General features: G+C 42.6%; 1 protein-coding gene across 1 annotated transcript in view; it reads right to left on the reverse strand.

Annotated features, from left to right (window-relative positions):
- The window catches only part of OIT3 (oncoprotein induced transcript 3), a 43,789-nt gene that overhangs the window by 9,363 nt on the left and 20,490 nt on the right, over positions 1-13,936 (reverse strand). The window contains exons 4-7 of the mRNA XM_029285919.1: positions 12,734-12,856; positions 10,952-11,074; positions 8,601-8,761; positions 5,908-6,323 (exon numbers count right to left, since the gene is read on the reverse strand). Coding sequence (XP_029141752.1) covers positions 5,908-6,323; positions 8,601-8,761; positions 10,952-11,074; positions 12,734-12,856 — 823 coding nt within the window. The remainder of the gene's footprint in view (positions 1-5,907; positions 6,324-8,600; positions 8,762-10,951; positions 11,075-12,733; positions 12,857-13,936) is intronic.

Here is a 13,936-nt window from a genome sequence, read left to right on the forward strand (position 1 = left end):
TGATGCCTTGCCAATAAACCGAGAGCTGACTGTCACTCGACTCGTGTCTTACTGCCTGCGCGATCTAACAGATAGAAGGGGTGGGGCTTTGATCACACAATCACAGCTGTTTCTTGATTTGTTTTTATCCCTACAACAGATGTTCCTTAATGCTTTTTTGCCTTTGTGAAGTTTTCTCCATTTCTCTAATGTTCAATCAACGTGTATCTTTGTGATTAACAGCAGAACTACTCCAAAGAACAATGGAAGGAATGGTAAGGAATCCAAACAGATGGTTCAACACTCAAGACTAGGACTGAGTTACTTTAACATACATTTCCATTGTGCTGTAATTTTAGTATTACAAGAATAAGAACGACAGAATGCCAATTTAGTAAATTTCCACCTGTCATTTTGTCAGTGAGATTTAATGAACTTCATAAAACATTTATGAAGGAACTTGACATTGTTATTCACAAATGAAAATGTTAGGGATAATACGTCTAAAATTGTTTCATAAATAACAGGTATAAAGATGATCCCTAGGGGAACTTATAAATGTATGAAGTGCATCAGCAAACAACAGCACCAACATAAATTAAGAGACTGGATAAACACCAGATGCTATATAAGACCTTCTTTGAAGGCATGATCACTCTACGTTGATTTAAAAGGGTATTTTATTTTGTTATTTTTTTAAAAAAATAGATCCATGTAATAGATATTCAGGACGAGAATGTCATTAACTGCATATTCTAAAAAAAAAACCTTTGTATTTTAGGAACTGTATTTGCTATAGAGTGGAATATAGCCCTTCCAGGTTTATGGCATTAGAAATTGGCTAATATTTACAGTGCTACAAGACTTTTAGAGGTTTGCGTTGAACAGCAAAATCCACCTATCTCATTGTGTTTAAAACTGTCATCTCTTCCCCTTACTATGGAAATAACCTAGTCTAGCAAGAGATACAGTATGTCCTTAATGGTAGGCAATCTGGCTTTTAAGAACACAGTTGGGAAATCTTTTTTTATTGTGCTTCATCTGGATATCTTTCTTCATCAAACGCCTTCTTCTTTTCCACAGTATATGTTCACATGTGCCATAGGCAAGGAGACATTACTTCCTATGATTAAGAATGCAGGGCTTATGCAAGTAGAACTGGCTCTATGGCATTCCTGTGCAAGGCCCTCCTTTAGCACCAAAGTAGTTTCTAAAAGAATTTCAGCAGCAGAGAAAACAATTATTGTGTGGAATCTGAATTAGCTCCCATCTACAGAGTAAGTGTACTCCTAGTTTCCACGCTGGGCGTCAGCTGCCACCTCACATGCTTGCGCTTTACTATTACTCGGTGACAGTCTGCCATGGATTCTATGGGGGGGTGTTGGGGTTGGATGGGAGGGGGAGGAGATTTCAAGGGAAGCAAAAAGTTCACTGTATCTCCCTGAGACATGGCTTCAAGATCAACCGGCTGGGATCGGAACACAGCTGTGCATGCAGTCACTTGAAGTGACTTTTCGAAGAACATCTTTGAATTTGGTTGGGAGGGGGCAGTAATGGGAGGCACCTAAGGAAAGGAAAAGTTTTCTAAAAGACTTCTAGTAAACTATATCTTTCTCAACAAATAGAGTCATTTTTACTTAGCGGTTCAGGCTGAGGCAGATCTAACACTGGGTTTCAAAGGAGGAGTCATTAACCACACTTCTTTTTCAACAAGCTTTGTGGTTTGTTTGGGCTGTCCCCAAACGTCAGCCTTTAGGCGGTATGTGTTAGGACAGGGGTGACAAACTCAATTTCATTGAGGGCCGCATCAGCATTGTGGTTGTCCTCGGGGGGGGGGCGGGTGTGTGTGGCCAGGGTGGGCATGGCCTACTGGGTGGGTGTGGCTGTAGTGGGTGTGGCCTACTGGGTAGGCATGGCCAACTCTACATCGTTCGCATCAAGGGTGCCTGGGCAGGAGTGGGACAGATCTGAGGGTGTCTGGCAGAAGGGGGTAGGACCGGGGCAAGTGCCAAGGCATGGTCTACTGGAGGAGCCTCACTGTTCCTCTCATGCCATGCGGGGGGGGGGGCTGGATGGTGGCACGGGCTGCCTGGAGCCCTGGGCAGCAGAGGTCAAATGCCCGGCCCAGCCCTTGAGCACCCTGGCACCAAGCCCAGCCCGACTTCCCCAAGGAGGTGCCCAGCTGCACTTACCTCCTCCTCAAGGCTGCTGCTGCTGTGCTTGCTCTCCTTAGTCAGGTTGCTCATGATGGATATGAGGGCAAAGTCAGAGGGAGGCCCACTCCCTCTCCATGTGAGGAGACTCAGCTTTGTATCCAAAGCCTCCTTAGAAATAGGATGGGAGACCCCCAGGATAGGCCAGGAGAGGGGGCAAGGGGATGGTGATAGGGCAGCAGGGTAGGACTTTCCTCAGACCCACCCTCCCTCCCTCCCTCCCTCCCTCCCTCCCTTCCTTCCTTCCTTCCTTCCTTCCTTCCTTCCTTCCTTCCTAAGAACAGAATGGTGGGAAAATATTTGAGATGAGGGAGGGAGAAAAACAGGCAAGAAATGCAGATGGGGAGGTGTCACCTTTCATGAGGAATAAAGAAATGCACCATCGCATGGAAATGGCCAGCACATGGCCCTCACCTACTGTTCATATCCAGCTTGGTGGGCTCTGGGGGAGGGGATGCCATGAGCAGCATGAGAGTTGACATTACCTGCGCAATGCCGCCCAGCCCCCAGCCTGCCCGATTTCGGCAGACAGCGGGGCGCTCTCCTCACAGTGCTGAGAGGCTGAGCCTGGCTGTGCAAAGCTCGCCAGCTTCGCACCTTGCTGCCTGCTGAAACTGGGCAGGTTGGGGGCTGGGTGGCATCACGCTTCTTGTCAGATTCACGCCACCCGACTCAGCTCTTGGCGCTGTGAGCAGAGCACCCCACTGCCTGCTGAAACTAGGCAGACTGGGGGCTGGGCGGTGTCGCGCTTCTCGTTGGATTTGCGCTGCCCGGCTCAGCCTCTCGGCAATGTGAGAAGCGCCCCACTGGCTGCCGAAACTGGGCAGGCTGGGGGCTGGGTGGTGTTGCACAGGTAACGTGGATTCTCATGCTATTCGCGGCGTCCCTTCCCCCGGAGCCCATGAAGCCAGATCTGTGAAGTAGGTGAGGCAAATTTGGTGGCCACTTCCATGTGATGGTGCATTTCTTCATTCCTCACAAAGGGTGACACCTCCCCAGTGCACGCCCAGGGGGCGGGGCTGACATGGCAGGGGCCGGTCCCTCGCTGTTTCCAGATGGCCTTGTGGAGCTAAGACTGAATGCGTTTCAGCATAGGTGGCCACCACGAAATTGTACATTGGCTCCTGGCCGGTCTGGGCTGGGGCCAAGGCAGCAGGGGCCATTTCCTCACTGTTTCCAAGATGGCTTTGCGGGCCACATGAAACCACTTTGCAGGCCGGATTCGGCTCGCAGGCCTTGTGTTTGACATGTCTGTGTTAGGATAATAATTTCCAGCCTATCAATCATAAGTGTGGTTTAGTATAATGAGTAAATGCTTTCTTACCCTTCCATCTGCTTAGAGGATTTATATTTTAAGAGACCCCAACTGTTTATTTAATCTTTCATTTCTCTAAAGGAACACTATACCCTTAGAATTGCCTAAACATTATGTTAACTTGCAATGATAAAAGTCTCAAGACTGCCATTTCCTGTTGCTGTTGCTTTGGGTCATTTTATTATTTGTGAATGTTGATGTTCAGCAGGGCATACAAATGCTTGGAATCTGAATTCTGAGCATCCAGAAACATGGAACAAACCAATGAGAATGATAAAGAAATCAAGAATTATTCTACAGGTCCTTGAGCCAAGCTGTGATTAGTTTTAATATTTTGAATATTTGGTGGTCTATTAACTAGTCCAGGAACAATTCATTTGAAAGCAGTCAGAGATACTGTGAATTTGTTACTGCTTTTACACAATCCTTCCCTAATCTGTTTGAGTCCATATATAACTTGAGGCTAAACCATAAATTTAACCATCGGTTGGGAAAGTTCTATTCACCTCCAGCTGAACATAAGTATTTACATGGTAGTTTATTAGGGCTCCCAGTTGCACTGAGATTGTACTTCTTCCAATCAACGCTGATCTTTCATGATCTCTTTGGTCATGACTAGGAAGATTAGGGGGCATATGGCCACTTCATGTAGATATAAGGTGAGACCAATGTACGTCTTCTCATGTCTGTGGGATGTGCTTTTAAGTTCTACTACAGGGGTCTTCAAACTTGGCAACTTTAAGACTTGTGGACTTCAACTCCCAGAATTCTGGGAGTTGAAGTCCACAAGTCTTAAAGTTGCCAAGTTTGAAGACCCTTGTTCTACTACCTTGGGTTATCTAATCATTCTCTTTTCCTCTTGCCACCTAGTTGTGTCATATTTTCCTCTCTATTGTTCAAATTCTCTATCCCTACAATAGTTTGAGGTTCATTTAAGATATTTTGCCATCTCTGGGTTTCCATTCTCAACATTCAGTCTACAAAACTCTTGGCCGATCCCCCTCCTCTCTCTTATTCATAGTCATGTGGTTTGGGCTACCTAACCACAGGGATAGCAAGATTTGGAATCAAATTTCATACAGGGTGCTATGATCATCATATACATCTAATTGTCCTGTACAATTTAAGATTTGCAATACAAAGGCTGCCTGCCTCGAGTTATATGCACACACATTCATATACACGTATATAAAGGTGGGATAAAATATAATATTAAAATAACAATTGTTAATAACAAAGTCAAAAAAGTCTGGCTAGTGGATATTATAATACCTGGAAAGGAGCAAAATAGAAAAGAATGGGAGAAGATTACAATATGATTTGAGATTTCTATCTGACTTACAAATAGAAGTTGAATTACTGTGGTAAAAGAAAACAAAGATAGTATCAATAGTAATAGGCACCATGGGTGCAATTCCAAAACAACTGGAGCACCACTTGAACACCATCAGCACTGACAAAAATCACCATCAGTCAATTGAAAAAGATAGCCCTACTTCGAACACCTTATATCCTGCAACGATACCTTTAATACCAACAACAACATCTGCCTACCCAAGGTCCTTGGGAAGGACTCACTAGATAGATAAAAATGCCAAATCCAGTCTAAACATCTGGCTGACTGTGCAACCAAGAATAATTTAAAAACAGATAGAAACCAAGAGTGGATGCTTACCTATGAACATTGTAAATACAATTCTCATACAAAAAAAATGAATTCTTTGCAAAGGCAAAAGGACTGGGCTCTCTTTGAGGCCTGGAACAGCTATAAAAGATACTTCTGCTAATTAATGTTAAATATGCTCTAATGATGCGTGAACAGCTGGGTTATATAAAAAGGGCAAATGTCTTTAATTATGGCCACCTAATTATGGTCACCATTATCATCAGAAAGGAAACTTTCTCTGCTGAACAGTATTGTAATTTTAATTGTAAATGAGAGCCAATTTGGTCTAGTCTAGTGGTTAAGGCAACCACACTAGAAAGTGGAAGACTATGTGTTCAAGTCCTGACTTAGCCATGAAAACCAGCTGGTTGACTTAGGGCTACTCACTTCTAGCTTGACCCACCTCACAGGACTGTTGTTGTGGGGTAAATAGGAGGGGGACGGTGTGTATATATTTGCTGCCTTAAGTTATTTGTAAAAATGATAAAGGTGGGATACCAATAAATCCATTTCATCTATTTGCTCAGCCTCTGCTTCCTTTTTATGAAGTGGATAGTTTTGCCTGCATAATCATGACAGCTGGCCTTTGTTCCAATTTCTCTGCTGGCCAAAAAGCATGCTGACAGTCTTAGGAAAGATTGGACTTCCTTTCTTTCCTCAAACTTAGGTGACTAAATAATCAAAGGACCTGAGTTTTAAATCTCAGATCAAAGACCGAAGTGGTCAATGCTTACCCATCTCGAATTAAGTGGTACTTCAGGATCTCGTCTGTTTGGGATGTAGGGGTAGCAAAGCAACTCTCCACCAATGTCTCCAGACCACTCACGTGCACCAAAGGCTCAATCCCAAAATATAAAGAGTCTCGGAGTTTAAGAGTGGGAAGGGAGTCCTGATAGGATTCTTCAAAATCTTTGTCTTTAAATATCTCAAGGGTGAAGGGGAAGACACCTTGATTGTGCCCCATAATTTCCAGAGGTAAATTCTTCACATTCGGGATGTAGCCTTCCGAGATGGTGTAGTGGCGAGGGAATTCACAAGTGACAGGGATCAGCAGCTTTCCTGTGCGAACAATGATGTCCCCATTACTGCCAGGTGTTTGCTTTGGCAAGCCAGTGACCATATTGGTAGCAATTATTTTATCATTTACTACCTGTAAACAGAGGGCAAAGATGGTACGGTGAAATTAGGCGGACCATCTGAATAAAAGAATATTCAGGAAGAGCATTATTGATAGGTGATGATCTTCAAGAATACAAAAAAATAAGAAAAGCCAAAAAGGGACCTCAAGAACCAGAAACCAGCCATCTAGAGTTGGTTTCTATTTTTTGTAAAAATATATTTCTAGCCCATATATTAGAAGGGCCATATGGAGACTCTGCTAATAAGCTATGCATGACTAATAAGGTTTCCAGGGTTAATGAGCAGGGCTAATTATATTATTACCTGCCATAACAAACAAAATACATTATAAGAATAAGAAAAAATAATAGTATCCATAGATCATAAAAAGTCTGCTTATACAATGACCTTAGAATAGTAAAATATTCCAGTATTTATTATATTCATTAAAAACAGTTTACAGTTAATTAAAATTGCCCTTCTGGAGAGAAATTGGAATTCTCTTTGGGCTAACAGGATTATGCCATAACCTAGCACAAAAGTCAAATTTTAGCAAGTTACAAAAATCAATTGCAGAATTCATCAAGAAAGGCAAAAGGCAAGCATAATGAATATCCCACCTACAATAATAAAAGAAATAAACAAGAGTTCCCTTCTTGGTTTCATTAAATTTGTTTCTAATTGCCTCTCATCAAATAACTGATACACTGTGGGACCTGATAGGTGATAGATAAGTTAACTCTCACTCTCTCCTTTAGAATAGTCTTTTTCAAATTTGGCAGCCTAAAGCCGTGTGGATTTCAATTCCCAAAAGCTTATGTGTGTGTGTGTGTGTGTCTACAGTAGTCCTTGGCTTACAACCATTCATTTAGTGACCATTCAAAGTTACAACAGCGCTGAAAAAAGTGACTTATGACCTATTTTTCACACTTGCGACCTTTGCAGCATCCCCCGTGGTCACGTGATCAAAACTGGGATGCTTGGCAACTGGTTCATATTTATGACGGTTGCAGTGTCCCTGGGTCCTGTGAACTCGTTTTGTAACCTTCCGACAAGCAAAATCAATGGGCAAGCCAGATACATTTAACAACTACAGTATGTTACTATCTTAACAAGTGCAGTGATCCACTTAACAACTGTGGCAAGGAAGGTCGAAAAATGGGGCAAAAATCACTTAACAAATGTCTCGCTTAGCAACATACATTTTGGGCTCAATTGTGGTCGTAAGTCGAGGACTACCTGTATTTGAAAATCAATGAATGGTGTGGAGAAGGAAATGCTATTTGAGGCTCTACTCTTGTCTGGATAATTTAAGAAGAATCATAATAGCAGTCGTCATTATTTTTGCATTTGGTCCTATTCGGTCTGCTCCTGGATGTAACAAAGGAACAAACACCGTAATTCGGAAAGCTTGCAGAAATTTCATTTCTAGGATTCTTTAGGAAGGTCCCAAAGTGGGATTGGCATAAACAACACTCTGAAGTCTATTCCACCGATTTACAGATTTTTAAACAATGGCCTTTGCTCAGCGGCAGAGAAGCAGATTGAAAGCAAAAGGTTGAGAATTTTTTTTTGCTCCACATGGTTGCTAGGCAATCTATATATAGAGCAGTTACTTAGGTCTGCACCTCAAGTGACAGATGCATCCATTTGTTTAAGTATGCTAAAGCCACTGTGGAAAATTTAATAATGAAGGAATAAAGTATAATGGCCAAGTTGAAGTGCAGAGGGCCAAGATGACACTTTACTTGAACATGGTCCTCAATACAAGTAGTTCTCGAATTACAACAGTTCATTTAATGATCATTTGAAATTGCAACGGCACTGAATACCCATTTTTCACACTTAGGACCGTTGCAGCATCCCTATGGTCATGTGATCAAAATTCAGACACTCGGCGACTGACTCATATTTGTGACGGTTGCAGTGTCCCAGGGTCATGTGATCACCTTTTGCGACCTTCTGAGAAGCAGAGTCAATGGGGAAGCCAGCTTCGCTTAACAATCATGTTGCCAACTTAACAACTGCAGCGATTCACTTAGCAACTGTGGCAAGAAAGGTCGTTAAATGAGGCAAAACTCACTTAACAAATGTCTCATTTAGCAACAGAAATTTCGAGCTCAATTGTGGTCATAATTTGAGGACTACTTGTAGACACCCTTGGCTCAGTTGCTCTTTCATTTGCTCTATCTCAAAAGGTTATATCATGTGCAAAAAATGAGGAGAGATCCCCATGGACTCTACCTTGAGATATCAAGGGGAAAGATAGGATATGAATGCAAGACAAAAGCAAACAATCAATACATACATCTATAGAGGTTCCACAGGTTTTCAGAGAGAAGATGAGGTTGACATGGGTGCCATTGGATATTCCCTTGCAGGAGCCATTGGTAAGCGAGAGATCCATTCCCCCAACAAGATCCTTGGGAATATTCACTTCTATAGACGTAGATTTACATATAACTGGAACTATAAGAAGGAGCACAGCTAGTAAGTGAATTGGAAGTTAAAACACTGCCTTTCAGTGATGTTCCTGTATGAAGAAAAATGAAGCCTTTCAATATCTGTCACTTCTAAATCAAATGTTTCCAGGTTTTGGCCTGGAGAAATGATGCTTTGATTTGCCATGGTGGCGCAGTGGTTAGAATGCAGAATTGCAGGCTGACTCTGCTGATTGCCAGCAGTTCAATTCGCACTGGCTCAATGTTGACTCAGCCTTCCATACTTCTGATGCCAGTAAAATGAGGACCCAGATCGTTGGGCGCAATATGCCGGCTCTGTAAACTGCTTAGAGAGGGATATAAAGCACTACGAAGTGGAGGCTCAATAACTCTAAAACAGTGGTCTTCAAACTTGGCTCCACTTTAAGACTTATGGACTGGCTGGCTGAAGAATTCTGGGAGTTGGTCCACAAGACTTAAAGTTGCCAAGTTTGAAGACTCCTGGTCTAAAACCAGCCAGCCAAAGTTATCAATAGTTCAGGTGAAAATCTGAAGCTTATGGTCCAGGTGGAAAAGAGATCCACCAGGTGCATGCCCCTCCCCCCAAAAGACAAATTTTCCAGTGCAGTGAGGCCCTGCTTGCCTCAACTGTCAATTCCAATCAAACTCACTGTCCTTCCAGCTCATCAGTCACCACACATCTGTAGTGGCAGCAATGCAGTGGCAATGCCAATTCCAGTTGCCACAAGACTGACACTATTGGAATTGGTGAGACCTTCAGCCCAACGTTAGTCAGACTTGAAGGTGAGAAGCACCAAGCTGAAAGATTGGAGGGGCTCCCCAAAACCTCCCCCCAAAATATATATATTTAAAAAATCTTCACTGCTCCCTTGAGCTTTGGAGGCCAATTTTTTTTCTTTCTTTTTTTGAAAGGACGTTTCCAAGAAAAGTGCATATTCTTAATGCTTGTCCCTTTCTCCCTTCTTAGAAAATATACCACAATAGGAAAGGAGAGGGAAATTGAATGAAGGGCATGGTGTTGCATGCAATTCATCTCTCTCTCTCTCTCTCTCCCTCTTTCCCTCTCTCCCTCCCTCCCTCCCTCCCTCTCCCTTTCCTTCTCCCTCTCTCTTCCTTTCCCTCTCTCACTCTCTTTTTCTCCCCCTTTTGATGTCTACTTTCACGCCCCAAGTAGACTCTTGGTTGTGTACAATTAAAAAAAAACAAAATTATCTTGGCTAGAAAAACAATATAATACTGGAATTAAAAACCATATTAAAATAGGTCACTCCCATGAGAGACATCTATGGGAGGGAGTACAAGGGTAAAAAGAAATAAAGATGGCAGCTCTCTCTATGCAATTAAATCTCCTTCTCTTTTAACGAGTGGCCCCTTTTAATGAGGCCATAGTGGCCTCCCTCGTCTGCTGGGCCAAAGGTATCCCTGGAATAAATTTGTTCACTAATTCATGTAAAGTCAGAAATATGGAGGTTGTATGTACTTGTGGGGGTGGGGGAGAGAGATATGTTCCATAAAATGGAAGCTGCTTCTGAGAAGGCTTACTACCTTATCACAGCCCACATATGTCAGAAAGTGGAGCAACACTTAGCAGGCCCTTTTGCAATGATCAAACTGGGCGCATATGTGTGGATATGCAACTCATACCTCCATAAAAAGCAATGTCCAGCCCTTTAATATTAACCTCTCCTATGGGACTGGTGGTGGTGGAATATGACATTATGTCTGTCCATAGATCAATCATCTTTAAGTCTTCTTCAATGCCCTCCAAATGTGTGCTGTAAAACCATTTCATCAATTCTTAGGAAGGCCTCAAGCCAGTGCCTGCCAGATCTCTGAGGTTGTTGCTTCCTGTCATCTTTAGCTGTTGGCCACACAGCTAAACTCTCTGGAGGGACCAGATTACAAATTCTGGGCTGGCTGGTAAAATATAATGGGGATGACCTGCAGATTAAAATTATGTTTTGATTCAGTCTTTTCAAAATGCATTTCCATGCCTATAGGACGGGGCACAAAAATAAGATAGCAATGTAACAATAATTACTACAGAAATTTAGGTTCAGGAACCACCTCAACCCTGGAAGCTCACCAGAAAGTAATTGTGGCCTTCACCTCCTAAAGCAAAAGCAGGATATACATCTACCAAATAAACAAATTAACAAATTACCCTAGAACAGCTACATCCCTTTTTCCTTTGTACCTTGGCAGCTGTGGTTGTCCTCTGACAAAACAAGACCTCGAGGGCATTCACACTGATAACTGGTTTCCATCATGTTGCATGTATGGCTGCAGCCTCCATTGTTGTTGTGACACCCTTCAATTTCTAAGGCAGAAATAATGAGTAGAAAAACAATCTTTTTTTTCCATCTAGCAGTGCCTCTGAAACTATGTCCCTTATCTGCTCACATTGAATGAAACTATAGGATCAGATAAATATGAGGGGCAATTACATTTACGTATTTCGTAGTCATTTAAACTGTCTAAATGTTTCAATGTCCTCTTAATTGTATTGGGCAAAGAGGTTTCAGGAATCTCTGCATTGAAATTAATGAGTTGTGGAAAGCACAGAGAACAGGTGCTGTTTCAGAGTTGTTCCAATTAAGCCTTACAAAGATAAACTGTGTGAAGGAACTAGAAGCAGAAATTCTAATAAGCTCCTGAAATGGATCCTTCTTAGCCGGGTGTCTTCTTTGTGGATGCAGGACACCTTAACTGATGCTTCCAGAAAGAAAACTGCTCTTTGGATTTATGCATAACTCTTTTTGTGAATTCTGGGCTTTCAATACAAGATCCAGTTACATGAAGACATATATCTGTCTTTGCAATTTTTCCACCCACGTCTCAGCACTAAAGGAAATTCCCACTGGCACTCTAATACCTGTTTTTGGATGGAGCCTGCAAAAACAGAAAGCTGCCACAATATTGCCCTGTATTTTCTTTTCTTTTCTTTTCCTCTTCTCCTCTCTTCTCTCCTCTCTCTTCTCTTCCCCCTCCCATTCACTTTCATCCCCTCCCTCCTCTCCTTCCATTTCGTCCCCTTTCCTCCCTTCCCCTCCCTCCCCTCTTCTCCCCTCTCCACCCCTCTCCTCTCCTTCCCCTTCTCTCAAACACCACCACAGATTTCTAGAGTATATTCTGGCACTTTGGACCTTATCCTCTCAAGAATCTTAAAGCAGGGCTTTTCAACCAGTGGTACGGGTACCACTTGTGGTACATTGGCACCTGGCAGGTGGTACGCGACCTAGAAAAGTGGTAGCAGGGGAGGGGAATGAGCTGAACCGGTGGCAGCACTGCACAAGCTTGAGCGAGAGATGGCTGGAGCTGCAGGGCTGTCAGGGCTCAGCGGAAGCGCCAGGATCAGTGCCAGGCTCCAGTTGGAGCTCAGTGCTGATCCTGGTGCTTCTGCTGAGCCCAGAAGAAGCACCAATCAGCTGGAATGTTGCAGCATCTCCAGGGTCTTGTGATTTACATTCAGATGCTTGGCAACTGATTCATATTTATGACGGTCACAGTGTCCCAGGGTCATGTGAAGTGACCAAAACCTGCTGCAACCACCCAGCAGACAGGGGGAATAAAAACCAACCCCCCCATCCCATCCCCGCTGCCAATCCTCAACAGAAATGCTCACAACCATGAAAATCTTGGACAGGAGGAAGAGTGCCGCCGGGTGGGCAGGCAGGTGTCTTGCTCGGCTGTGGCTTGGGGGCACTTTTTTCAGTGCCATTGTAACTTCGAACAGTCACTAAGCAAACTGTTGTAAGTCGAGGACTACCTGTACTTTTATCACTTTTTTCCTTTTTGGGGGGGGTCATCAAGTTTTTGACACCTTGCTAGGCGACTGGTGGTACTCGGATATTGCCATATCATAAGAGTGGTACAATGGCTGAAAAGGTTGAAAAGCCCTGTCTTAAAGCATGTTAATTAAATCAATCTACTAGTCAGTTAGAAAAGTTCTCCTAGTAATTCTAAATTATTTCCTTACCTTCACAAATCTTTCCATCCGGCCCCAGGACACGGCCAACTCCACATTCACAGCGATAGGAGTTCTTTAGGTTAATACAGAATTCGCTGCAGCCTCCATTATTCCTTTCGCATTCATTTTCATCTACATGGAAACATAAGCGAAAGACTTATGTGCAGTAATACTATCTTTAGGTCGTCAGTTTGAAAGAACTGTATTTGTTGGGTGGAATTTTGTCAGCATCCTTGATGGTTGATCCATAAAAGTTAGATGTGCCTGATTTGGTATTTTTGCACCACAAAAGTACAAAAGCCAATGACTCCATTTGTGTTAAGCCCTTCAAGGCTGGTAAGTTCAGACCCGCTTGAATTTCTGAGATCTTTCTTGCTAGATCTTGCTTGAAAGCTACCCAAAGTAATTCTCCCACTCAACCTACTGTATACTGAGAACATTTTAGGTGGAGTTCCTTAAGTCTCTTCTGAAGTGTCCCCCTGACCCAGACTCAAGAGTTGCTTATGTAATGGTTCCTGTTCCCTCCTGTAACTGTCCTGTTGTTTCCCCTATGTTTCCAATTGTGCATTTCATCATAATTTGCGTGATTTGACATGAGAAATCAATTTTTCGTTAAGAAGCATCGATGAAGCAGTTATCTGCTTCCACCAGTATGAACAGCTAGCATTTGGATGTGAAAGGAATAGACTCAAACACTCACAAATGGAAAACATGAATGAAAGAAGCTTTCTGTGTCCCATACATTGTCCCTGAATAAAGATAAGGAGTTCAGTTACATAAGGCTCAATCCAGCTAGCCCTCTACTTACAACCATTTGTATAGTGACTGTTCGAAGTTACAATGATACTGAAAAAAGTGACATGACCATTTTTCACATTTGCCCATTAGCTGTTTTGGGATGTTTGCTAACTTTTAATAAATAAGCTTCAAACATATTTATTTTTGATAGCTGAACTGAGTGCCTACATGTTGCTTTCATCTTGATATAGAGAATGACTGGGATCCTGGTGCAAACTAAACTGCAAATTATATACTCTATAATTTTCCAGCATTAATGAACTGATTATATAGACCAGCTCTGGCTTGAACATTTGCACGTTCAACTTAAGCATAGCTATTTTAAAATGTAAAAATGTTTGTGTAAATTCTAATGTTATAAACTTCATTTGCTTGGAGATTGCTGCAGTACATCAGAAAACCAGCTTGTGATGG

The sequence above is a fragment of the Protobothrops mucrosquamatus genome, unplaced genomic scaffold (assembly GCF_001527695.2).
Source record: "Protobothrops mucrosquamatus isolate PMUCROS unplaced genomic scaffold, P.Mucros_1.0 scaffold2494, whole genome shotgun sequence".
In the NCBI taxonomy this organism is placed as follows: domain Eukaryota; kingdom Metazoa; phylum Chordata; class Lepidosauria; order Squamata; family Viperidae; genus Protobothrops; species Protobothrops mucrosquamatus.